The sequence below is a fragment of the Tinamus guttatus genome, unplaced genomic scaffold (genome assembly GCF_059628265.1).
Source record: "Tinamus guttatus ecotype Peru unplaced genomic scaffold, ASM5962826v1 Tinamus_guttatus_pri_ptg000211l, whole genome shotgun sequence".
NCBI classification, from domain to species: Eukaryota; Metazoa; Chordata; class Aves; order Tinamiformes; family Tinamidae; genus Tinamus; species Tinamus guttatus.
This window is the reverse complement of record NW_028288745.1, coordinates 1,617,803-1,630,552: the sequence shown is the minus strand read 5'-3', so window position 1 is coordinate 1,630,552 and position 12,750 is coordinate 1,617,803. Positions and strand designations below refer to the sequence as shown.

The following is a 12,750-nucleotide window of genomic DNA, read 5'->3' as shown; positions in this document are numbered from 1 at the left end:
TGAATTTGGAATTGAAAAGAAGAAAGTTGTAAATATGACTTTAAAATCTGTAAAGGATTTTTGCTTTTTTTTTAGGTGTACATATGGGTAATTCTTGAATATTAAAGGTAACTTCTTAGCCTATCTGCGTAGTCATTTTGTTTAAGACAGAAATAATTAAGTGGTCTGTTACAGAAAAGCTTGTCTCCCTTTTCCTGTTGATACTCTAGGACTTGGCTCAATATGTAAATGAAGTGAAGAGAGATAATGAAACACTCCGTGAAATTAGACAATTTCAACTATCAATAGAGAATTTGGTATGTGATATTTCTCACTTACGTAGTTTTAAAATCATTTCTGATCATATATATTGTTTGACACACCTTTTTTCTTTTTTTCTCCATTTTACATGCAGCTATAGTATTCCTGCATGTGTATGCTTTGGTTGGTTTAGGTTGATATATGTGTGTTTAAGTACAGACAATACTGCTCACTATTTTGGGGATCTGTGTACAGTTAAATGTATTTGTGCGCTTAAGTATTACTTGCATAGTGCTGCAGGTATTTACAAAATGGAAAAAAAAGTAATGTACTGATGCTTTATCAAACTTAGTTTACATGAAAGTGAAATAAGGTGTGTGTGTGTGTGTTTTTTTTTTTTTTTTTTTTTTGTTAATTGCTTGTTTGGACCTGACAAAAGGGGGTAAGAGAGGTGGTCCGCCTTTTATGTCAACTTTTTAGCTCCTCTGCTATGCTAAGACGTGCATATTCTTTTTGTTTTCAGAATCATTCTCTGTTACAGTATGGAAGGCCACAAGGTGATGGGGAAATAAGGATAACTACATTAGACAAACGTGCAAGGCAAGACAGGTGATGGCGTGAGGTCTGATGTTCGCTATTAGAAATGCAGAATAAATCTGTTTTTTATAATGTGTGGTCAGTTCAGTGATTCTTGAGTACTTTCACCGTGCAATCACCAAGCCTATCGATATTAAGAAAATAAATTTGCAAAGTGGTTCATGGGAAGTTAACCATTATCATCTAGGGTCATCTCAGTCTCTATGAACCTCTTGTAAAAATACTTGAAGTATTTCATGTTCTCTTATCCAGTATTTTAATTGCCTGTGGAGAGGGCTTTGCGTGTTGACTTTACAAATAATGTTTTAACCCTTTTCTATATTGTATTTTTATAGGCATATTTTCTTGTTTGATCTAGCTGTAATCGTTTGTAAACGGAGAGGTGATAATTATGAAATGAAGGAAATAATAGATCTTCAAAAATACAAAATTACAAATAATCCCACTACTGATAAAGAAAATAAAAAGGTATATATATTTTACAAATTGCTAAGTTGATAATAAAATGTGTGCTTTCAGCAACATTCAGAAATTTTGCTTGAGTTCAAGAAATGTTTCTAAAATGTGTTTAGCAAGTTTTCTGTGTTAAATAAGCTGTATTAAATAAACTGTATTTCTGTGTTAAATAAGCTGTATGTTATTTGAAACGAATACTTAAGGATTTCAGTTTTGCTTATTTAGAGATAATGAAAATGTTTGAGTAAGCTGATCCCAAGTGAACCAAATCACGTTATAATATGTTCTCAGTGTTTCCAAAATCAGGATTTATACTAAGGAACCTAGAGTTGCTTCTTTCTCTCTCTTCTCTTCCCTCTCCCTCCCACTCCCCGCCTCCCCCTCCCCCCCCCCAGTAAATGTTGAGTTACGTAATTGTTCAGTCTGTGTATTGCTGGTCTTTTTTTATGCAGTGGTCTTATGGCTTCTACCTCATTCATATACAAGGTCAAAATGGATTAGAAGTTTACTGTAAAACTAAGGACTTGAAGAAAAAGTGGCTTGAACAATTTCAAATGGCCTTGTAAGTATATTTTCATTAGAGTAAAATCACCTTCCTCACTAGTCTAAGAGTATGCAGCAGAAATATTTTTAATTTTAACTTTTATACACCCTCAATTGCTTTATTTGACTTAGTGAAAACAAAACTTACAGCTGATAGAAATATAATGCTTCCGTGAAACTCCTCGTAGAGAAGAAAGAGGGCACTCTAGACTATGTATTAACTTTCTGCCATCGCTTCCTAGTCATTTTTTTATAACACTGTTTGAAACAACCAGGGGGATATTGCTTTAGCCTATTCTTTATTGTTTTATTGTTTATTGTTTAGCACATAATAGTGACTTTCTCTCATTTTTATGTTGCCTAGTTGCTTTTTTGAGATGATGTTGATTATTTAAGAAAGTAGATGCTGACTTCGTTGCTAGTGGCTTTTAGCTAGCTTATAGTCTAATATTTAGGTGAAGTTGTTTGCTTTATTACCTTTGATTTCAAAAGATTGATTTCCGTTTTAAATTTTCAACTTAGACACATGAATGTTTTGGACTTCTTAAAAAGTTCAGTTCAGATGCAGTACTGCAGATTACATTATTGTTATGCAGCATCAGCTTTACTTCCATTTCTGCTTCTTGGTGGAAAGACAAATGTGATTATTGGCACCTTGAGTGTTCTGATTAAATTTAAAATATGCAAACAAAGGAATCAGATAATGAGGAGATACATTGCTTTATTAAAAAAAAAAGTGTGGGGGAGTGAGATATTCCCAGTGAAAATAGAGAGACAATATTAAAGGTTGTTTTAAATGTGAATGTGAAGGAATGTGGATTGTGGAAAAAGGGGTACATGTGCTATAGAGAGCTGATATGACTGAAACTCACTTATAAGCTGTGTGTGTGTATGTGTATATATATATATATGGATATACACCTATTATGGGTGTGTGTGTGTGTATATATATATATAAAATTTTATTGTGATCTATGTTAATGATTTAAGTAAAAATATAGAGAAGAACTGGGTTGGACAAATACTGTGAGATCCCTTCCCACCTTGCTGATTATAGCAGATGTAAATGTCACGCTTTGGTAACAATTTCTGTGTAGCATGGAAGGGGCTGGGAAGAAGCTTCTAGTCGTATGGGCACAGAAAACTAAGTACTTCAGCTTTTCCTGTCTTTCTGTCTCCGTGCCCTCCCTGCACTTCCTGTAATGCCATTATTGATATTTATTTAAGTATAGATAAATTGTGTTTGAAAAGCATGAGGAACCCAACTTTATCAGCATTAACATTACTGCTATTGATCCCTTTCAGGCTTCCTCCCTGACCCTGAGGCGAGTGGTGAGGGTAAAACCAGGCAAGGAGTTGGTGAGAGCGGTAGGAACTCTGCTTTCTCCTGGAAGCGAGTCCTCAGTAACACCTAAACATTTTTCTGATTCCCTGCAGGCCTGCTCTCATGCCTGCTCCCCTCTGCTTCATCTTTGCCATGTTTTTGAGGACTCTCCCATCTTGTGTCTTGGGATACCTGTTCCTTGTGCAGCTTCCAGTTTTGAGAGCAGCTGGCAGCCCATGTATCTGTCCTCCTGCTGCCCCAAATTTATTTTCCAGACAACAGCCACCTTCCTTCCCCTATCCTTTGCTTTTTTTGAGTCTGAGCAAGACTGGAAGAAACAGACATCTTTCCAAAATATCTGTTTTTATGGTCATCTGTAATACTCTCTTATCACTTGAAATAGCAGGGTGTTCATGCTATAATGACCTTTATTTTCTGTTTGTGAGTGTCCGGGCTGTTCAGAGGTATGCTTTGGCGAGCAGTGATTTACTGTTTTCTTGCTGCTAGTTGTCCTAGGAGAGCAGAACAAAGGCGATCTAAAAGTCTATCAAGTTAATGTGCTTCTTTTTCAGCTTGGACAGATGGAGGTTGTTGAAAGTGAGACTGGTGGTGTTAGCCTTGTCTTTTGTGAGCATTTGTCCATTTTGTAAAGCCATACTCCTGGTTTAACCTCTTCCCACATGGATGCGGAAGCTGGAAGAGCAGGTTGCTGCAGGTCAGGGCTGAGCTGTGTCAGTAGAGCTGAGGTAACAGGTGAGGTAGTGCATTATTTGTATTACACAGTTCTTTTCTTCCCTTTTATTTATGGCAAATGGGATTTAAAAGAACATTTTAAAAGAATATTCTTAGACTTTTTTTTCCTTCTCTTTTGACCCAGTTTGGCTTTATAGCATCTTGCGCTCAGCAACTTTCTTCCAAGACAGATTTCCCCAAACATACCACAGGGTATATAGCAACAACTAGTTTCTTAGGTGTGTTGAGGCTCAAGAGTTTGTATTGGGAATAAGCAAAGCCAACTGTTTCGCTCAGCAGGCTGGTTGATTTGATTTGTGCTTTTCAAGGCTCTCGTTGCCTGTTGTGTAGGATATCTGGTCTAATGTCATTCAACTCTGGAAAGTAGCTGTGATTAAAATGATGCTGCTATTCAGCATACTTAATTATAATTGCTATGTTTATAGGCAGAATATTTGATTACTGAAAAATTGTACTAAGCCTACACTGTGCACTTGGTGAAGGGGGAAACTGGACTCTTACTTGGTTATTGGAAATATTGTTTACAGAATTCCAGTCAGAAAGGTCAGTGTGATTTTGTTGCCTTCAGAAGAGCGCTCTGTGTGCAATCAGGTCTGTGCCATATTAATTGAGGGACAAAACAAGGGAACACAAAGGATCTTAATTGCTTTTTAATAACATTTTTGAGATAGTTGGATGGTATTATATCTGTGTAACCACTGCCTTGCTTACAGTTACATTTCTGAAAAGACATCCAATGCAGACAGACCTTACTTTGTTTTCTGAACCTTTAAAAGTAGCTCAGTAAAATCCCTTTTAAAAACTGTTCAGTGTTGACAAGTCCTAAATCTACCCAAGTCAATAAAGTTGCTCGTGTGTTACAATAGTGTAATTGAAAAGCGAATTTGGATACAGACACATGTATGTTACTGATGTAGCATGAAAGAGAAGGGAGCTCCTCGATACAGAAAAGCTTTGATCTGACAAAGGAGGAGATCTCAGGGTCCTTCCCGGGGCTAGTAAATGCTTTGTGTTTAGAGAGAGAACTAGTTTCACAGACTTGTGAAGCTACTTGGCCTCGTAGCCGCTCCGTTGTTATTGTATGTGCTGAGTTTCTTCATGCGCGAAGACGGGAACAATGGTTTTCTCTTTAGAAGAAATAGAGTAAATCGGTTTTGTTCATATGGCAGTTCCACTGTGACAGTAAGTATTTGCAGTTTTCCTGACTAATGTTCAGTTTAGAAAAAATATGCAATACCAAAGCACCTCAATTTTTATTTCTGCCAAGAATTTCATAAAGCTTTTCAATGGCATAGGTATAAAAGTTGCATCCTCAGTGACAATGAGTGACATCCTCAGCATTTCTGCACTGAATTTGATGCTGTTGACATTATTCTTACTAATCTCTGGAGTCATGGTTGACTCAGCTTCTCCTTTTCTGCCTTTTTCTTTTTTTTTGTTTGGTTTTCAATATATTGTGTGCAGCCTTCAAAATTGGCAGTTAGAGCCCTGGGTTTTCTAGATGACATTAAGGTGAAGTATGACATTGGGGCAGCACAGTTAACATTGCAGTTAGGTTCTTGAATCGGAGACTTCTGTGAAATAGAGCCTGGTAAGTCTGAGAGGTTTTTGTAAAGTGAACAGGCAGAGACCAGAGCAATAGGTTTTAAGAGGAGCATTCCTACACCAAAGAGAGGAGTTTACTCTTGGTCTTTTTAAAGATAGTGCTCTACTAGAAGGAGTGGACTGATCATATTTGACCTGACGTGAGAAATAACCCTGGTTAAAATACAGTCGATTCATTTTTAAGGCAATAATAGAAGTGTTATGCCAAATTGCTACGAGCTTGTTAGAAACACAATGTAAAAAGCTTATCAGCAATGTGATAATGTACACTGTTTCTTTGCTGTCAATAAGTCATTAAAAACATCAAATCTTGACAGTAAGAATGTGAGACACTAGGTGGGACATTTTATTAAAAAAAAAAAATTAATAAAAATATATTTTCTCTCTTTATTCCTGTATTAAAATCAACCAGAAGAATCGGGGGAAAAATACATTGTGTCCCATAATACACCTAGAATTTATCCATAATACTTAATATGTTTATGTTATCAATCAGTTTATGCAATAGGCTGCTTTTTAAAAAAAAAAAAAATCTAATATATGTGTCAGGGAATTTTAAGCTAACCATTCTTCATTAAAACAAAAAACTACTTGATAATGTTAGATTGGAAACATTTTTGTTTCATTGTATTTATTGTGACTTATGAAACTCAGTTGACTCTGTCCGTTGTGTAAGCATGTGTTCCACAATCGTATTCCTTTGTCTTTGGAACTGCTTACCCAACTAATTATCAAGCTGAGTTTCTTACTATATGGTGACATCTTCTCTCCTCAACTCTGTACAAGAGTTGCTGCTTTGTAATTCTTGTTTATTTTATTCAGAGATGATAAAAATAGATAATGAATAATAGAATAAATGCTGAAAGAAAATATATCCATCTGACTCATTTTCACAGCATACTCTTGCTTCCTTCAGCTATATATTTCTTTGTGCGTAGTTGGCTCTTGTTTCTTGATCGCTGTAGAGCGCGGGGCAAGGGCATGTTGTGTGGTGTGCGGTGGTAGCACTTTTTCCCTTGGAAGGCTGTGTGTTGGATTTTCACACTGACTTAATATCTGAATCCATTAGTGTAATACAGTATGCCATATCTTATGCTGATCTGGACTGAATTTAGTTTGTCATCGTGATATCCCGTTTGCTAATTCAATTAGCTTTTTCTCTCATTTCTCACTGTGCTTCCTAATCTGCTCTAAACATTGCCATCAGAAAACTTGGCTTCAGTCTATTTTCCTACATTGCCATCAGCAAATTTGGCCTCAATCTATTTTCCTAGATAGGACCCATTACACAAAAATGCTATTTAAAACAGAATTGCAGGAAAACTTAGGTCCTAGGCCTGCTCCAGCCTCTTCCCCAAAGCAGGGTCAGGGTTCCTCAGGGCCTTGTCTGCCTGAGTTCAGCACTGCTGCACTGGAGGAGGCACAGACCAGTGTTACAAAGCCTCATGTCACACTGTTGTAAAACTCTATTAGTAAGGCTTTAGTCAGCAACTCCGCCACTAATTAAAAAGTGTATTTAAACCATCTTGCAGGTAAAGAAAAGACCATTTTTCATGTCTTCAGTTGAAATGTCGCATTTGGAAGTATTACGATTATATTTTCTGCTTTGACTTTGTTGCTGAATTTTCAGTGTTATTGTCATGTTTAATAGGCCATATCTTAAACATCAGTGTGAATTGTGGCCATTGTAGTGATTAGAATATGCATTAATTGTCCTTATGCAGAGCTAATGAATCAGAAATATTCAAATAAAATGATTTAGATCCCAAAGCTGCATAACCCTCAAAAAAATTTAAAAGGAGTTTTAGTGTTAACTGACCTCTGTTGTGTTTCTAGGTTGCTCTAGAGTTTGTGCAGTAGTTCAAGTACAATCTCATTTGTTTCTCAAAATGCAACCTTTAAATTAGACATCAGTGCACGTTCTCTAACGCAAGGGAAGCTGAACATGCATCTGATGGAAAGGAAATAATCTGAGATTCACTGGTTCTGAAACCCAAAGGTGTGTGTATCACGTCTTAGACTTAGGCAAGCTATATACTTCATAGGTTGAAACCTCTGATTTTTAGATTTTTAAGTGCAAGATACATGGTAGATGAAAAACTGTTCTCTTACCGATTATCATATCTATTTCCAAATTTGCTTTGCACTCTGTGACTAATGACATTGGTCAGATTCAGCTCAAATAGATCTGCTCCCTCAGATACTGCATTAATAATGCATATGCATTAAGACTGCTTCTGAGAGAATATTTGAGCTCTGACATATTGAACATTGACATATTAAATTAAAGCTTTCTCATCAGAGCATTTTAAAAGCCTTAGGTATCTGCTGCATTTTTCAAACAGCCTAGAAAGGTGTTTCACTTGTAAGAACCTCACGTAGGTTACCAGAGCAATAAATAAGTGTCCGCCTTGGTTTCTCAATCAGTATAAATATTTCAGTACTGCAAGAATGAATGCCAAATCTGTGTCATACCGAATAATAATGTGCTTTACTATGGTTATGGTTGTTTTTTAGGGTTACAAGCTGTCATTGCCAATATATTTGTCATTAAACGGTGTCTGTAGATTTTTCCAGACAAAGCAAGAACCATGTGGAGAATTCTATGCATGATTTGGAACACAGTGTAAGAATAGCATACAGAGTGCATGTAAAGGAGACTTTATGAAAACAGTATGGGTAAATGCTTGGAGATTATAAACACACTTTGGTCTTCCAGTTAACAAAACTAAAACATTTCCCAGTCCTTATGTTTTCTGTAATTATACAATTTTACAGCATGTGGGGTGTATTACTATGAAAGCTAGTCATTATTTCTTAAAATTCAGGGTCAACATGAAATAAGTTCATCATGGCATCACATCACAAATGTCAAGTACCAGCTTTGCTGTTTGCATAAGATATTTGGGGTTTTTCAGTCCCTGTACAAGTAATATTGCCTGGATACTTTAATAGATACTCTACTTCCTCCCAGAAACCCAATATTTTTTTAATTAAGCTTTTTTTTTTTTTTTTTTTTTTTTTTTGTCTCTGCTCAGCAGATTAGGTATCTGTCCAATAACACAGAGTTTTTTGGTAATATACATCCCCTACTTTATTCAAACACAAACATTTCTTTTCAACTAAGTGCAAATCTATGGTAAGATGTTTACTTAACATTTATCAAGGTAAGTTATAATTAGTTTTACAAATCCAAATTTACATAGCTTTCAGATAAATCAGCAAGTGAATGTTTAGAGCAAGTATATGAAGTATTGATACTTTTGATGTATTAAAAACTAAAGCGTGACAGAGCTTTGTTCCCGTCAGGTGTTGCTGTCTATAAATTTTGCATATGAATAAATTAGCTCAAAGCAACTACTTTCCCATAGTTTTTATGGAAATAGGCTGATAAGGACAAAGGAGAACCATTAACAACTTTGAAACAATGCACTACATTTCCAAAAAGTTAACATGATAATTTCCTTGATCTCAAAAAAGCCACTCATGGTATGATCAAATAAGCAAGTTTGCTAGCAAAGTCTTAAAAGTGAATTGTGCGTTCTTGATCAAAAGCACAATTTACTTGTGATATGGTTAATTTAATTATACGACATGTCGTCTTGATGGAGATTCTTTGATGTAACAAACCAAGAATGTTTGAGTGTTTGCATGTGGAGAATTTGCATATAGAGAATTGATTGATTGATTAATTCAGTAAATAGCATGTTCAAAGATGGTTCTGAAATATAACAGCCTAGCTGGAACAGAAAATGAATTAGCTGCAAGTCATCAGCATTGCTCTTTGAGAAGAGCAAGGGAAAAGAAGCCAAAAATTGCCCTTTGTGAAATGGCACCGTCCATCTCTAGAGACAATACCCTTTTAGAATACTGTTTGCTTTCAGATCTATTTTACAGTTAATCTAAAAATCCTTCTAATGATCCCAAATGTATCATTTATTTCTATTTATATACCTGTGCTCTCATCTGGTTATTTTATTGCACAAAGACCTTATTGTCCAGTGGGAAATGTGGTATGAAAAGATCAGTTGAAATGGGCAGTGTTGCACAGAGGAAAAAGAAGGAAAGGATGGTGCAAATGTAAGGTGTTCCATGCTGCCTGATGGCACTGTGCTTTCCAGGGAAGTGTGCTGCATGTCGGAGTGCTTGGATATCCCTTCGCATCAGCTTTCCATGCAGCTCTTCGTATAAGGTTTGGCTGAAAGCCTTTTGTTTGTTTTTGACAGTGGCACACATGGTTTTCTGTTTCATAAGTGAGAGCATGGACAACAAAAGTTAAAACACTAAGAAATATACGGAATGTTATCTATATCTTATTGCTTAATGAAATTTTTCAAGATTTTCTGAGGTACTTGGTATCTAGTTGTCATGGCTAACTTCCAAAGTGCTTAACATCTTGAAATCAGGTCACATTGGTAGCAAAATATGAATTTTAAGTTAAAATATTTGCTTTTGTAAGTGATTTCTGTTGGGAGTTAACAGTTTACAAGGAGTTATAGCACATCTGGGTATATTGATGCATTTCCTGAAGTGATATCAAATATAATAACAATTAGTAAACATGAAAATTTCCAGTGCCCTTAGATATTAGCCTGTGCCCCGCTTTTATAGACTAGAGGGCACTGGCTGCAGCATTGGATTTCATATCACATATGCTCTAAAGTGTTCTCGAGCAGTTCGTGCTCAGGGTATCAGCTCAGCGTCCACAATTCTCAACAGTTCCATTTGGAGCATTTTAAATTATTATAAGCATAACATGGAGTGCAGAATAATAACAGAGCTCAAAATGCAAAGGTCTTACTCAAGGTTGAGAGTCGAGGAGGGTTCAACATATCGAGCTTTATCGAGCTCCCTGTAGCATTTCTTCTTTTAATGCTTAACCCAGTTGTGATTCACTACACACTCCTTACCTGATGCTTCTTGCAGCTCTTCATTTTTTATGCTTCTAGGCTCACAAGTGTGTACACATAAGCTATGATTCTCTGAAACCAGGTTTTAGTCAAATAAATGGGCTAGTCATTTTAGAATATAGTATACTTTTAGTATATTCTTAGTATCTTTTTAGAGTTGTGGCATTTTTTTTTAATACACAGACCACTAAAAAAACAAGCAACTCCTTTGCAATTTCTTCTGGCATGATTGTGTTTACTGAAGTGGTTGGTATCGGATAAGAGGCTTCAATGCATGACCTGAATAGAATTGCTGTAAAATTCAGTCAAGGAATGAGGAGGGGGATGAAATAAAAAGGATATTGAGATGCACTGTTAAAACTTCCCAGCATGTTCTTTCCTTGTGGGGTAGAACATAGTCCCTTGGAAGGAGCAGCTGACCTATGGTCCTGGTGTGCGGGGCAGGGGACTGACTCTGTGGGCTGCCTGTGTGAGAGTGCCTGTGTTGGGGCGCTCGTGACTGTGTTGGGTCCCCCTGAGAGCAGAGCGGCTGGGGGAGTCACCCCACTTCTCAGAAGATCTTTCTCGATCCATTTGCCAAGGATGATTTCTCACCTCCCTTTAACTGTAGCCTATTTGTTGATTGCTTTTAACTGTGTGCTATGATTCCTGCAGTTAAACATATATGTGCCTTGCAGGGGGTGAATTGTTATCTGTGTATCTGAGGGATATCGCATGTTTTTTTCAGGATTGCTTCTATAATATGCTTTCCCTTCCAGTTGAAGAAAAATAAATTAGATTGGAATTACTTGAAATCTGGGAGGAAGAAGTTGAGTTGTTAATTAAGTCTTCCAGAGAAGCAATTTTTCAACAGTAATTGAAATGTTTGTAATGGGTCTAAGCAGCACCTTTGCAGTGGCCTTGACCCGGAGAGGTAGGAATCTGTACAAGTCTTAATTGCTAAATTCTAGCTAGTATTGAAAAACTGCCAAGGAAGCAATTAAAAGAAATGGTCCTTAAATACAGACAGAAAGAAGAACTAGTCACGAGTGGAAAACAGCGCTGGATCTAGCAGGCAGATTGGTTTTGAACTGATACTTTAATGTAATAGTAAATACACTTACAATAAGAAAGTGAGGTCTCTAGCCTCTTGCCTTCAATTCTTTGCAGCACGTGAAGCCACAAGATGCTAGACTTGAGGCTCTCTGCTTCAGGGCGTTTTCTATCACTAGCACCATCTTATGAGATTGATACCTATAACCAGGAGGCCAAAGACTCCAGACTCTAGTTTCTGCTCCTTGAGTTTTATAATCCCATTTTCTTTTTTGTGTGCTCTCTTTGAGTGCTGGCCACATTATTTGCATTTCACACATTTCCTACTGAAAATTTAAATTTACTGTAAGAATTTAATTAAGTTATGAAATGAAATAAAAATTTACCTTCATTAACTCATGCAAAACAAACTTGAGAAGATGGTTCAAATCTGTAAGGCTAATACTGAAACACCTAAAGGGCAACTGTTCCTTGGAGAATCTCCAATAGAAGTAAAGCATCTAAGGGTCATTATAGTACAGTTCATGAAATAAGGATCACATTATTGTTTATACCTTCAGAAATCTCATCTTTTCTGAAAGATGAAGACTGGGATTTTGATGCACTTTCCATGTAAAATGGGAGGAAGAAGCTATAGTAAGCCATCCTTTAGCCTCTTGTTTGTTTAATCTCCTGGGACACATTTTCAGTAGTAATTAGGTATTTAATATGGTTCATTCTGGCAAATGTTGGGGCTGAAAGTTTAGTTGTTTTCCCAATGCAGTTTATTTCATAAGATTTTTACTATGCATGGAAAATTAAATTGATGGCACAGGAAAGTGTAGTTTTCCTACTACATAGCAAAAGTTATAATTTGTTTCTTTAATCCAACCTCCAGTTGTGACAGGTGGTACTTAATGGTTTTTGTTATGCTTGATTTCAAAACAAACAAAGATTACCAATCGAAAATAAAATTGCTGCTAAATGCTTGTTTTATGCTATTGAAATGCATTTTTATTTTAATTTTTGTTTTATTCAAAATATGATTTTGGTTAAGTTGTGAAATGCTAGTAATGCATACTTGTGAAATGCTAGTAATGCATCCTGTCTAATTTTATTCATGTTACCCTTTTCATTCTGATTTGCATCCTGAAAATCTGCTGAGAGCTGAGATGGTCAAAATTCAGTTTTGTAAAATGAGGCTCAGAACTTGCACTGGATAGCCAAGGCTCGTTATTTTTGACTCCATCATTAGTGTTTTTATTATGACATATATGTCTTAACTTTGAGAGTTATGTTAACTTTCTGAAC

At 36.2% G+C, this 12,750-nt stretch overlaps 1 protein-coding gene across 2 annotated transcripts in view; it reads left to right on the top strand.

Annotated features, from left to right (window-relative positions):
- The window catches only part of VAV3 (vav guanine nucleotide exchange factor 3), a 145,599-nt gene that overhangs the window by 63,757 nt on the left and 69,092 nt on the right, over positions 1 to 12,750 (top strand). For both annotated transcript variants that reach the window (XM_088524357.1, XM_088524356.1), the window contains exons 12-15: positions 210 to 296; positions 764 to 849; positions 1,173 to 1,305; positions 1,746 to 1,855. In XM_088524357.1, the coding sequence (XP_088380483.1) occupies positions 210 to 296; positions 764 to 849; positions 1,173 to 1,305; positions 1,746 to 1,855 (416 nt within the window). The remainder of the gene's footprint in view (positions 1 to 209; positions 297 to 763; positions 850 to 1,172; positions 1,306 to 1,745; positions 1,856 to 12,750) is intronic.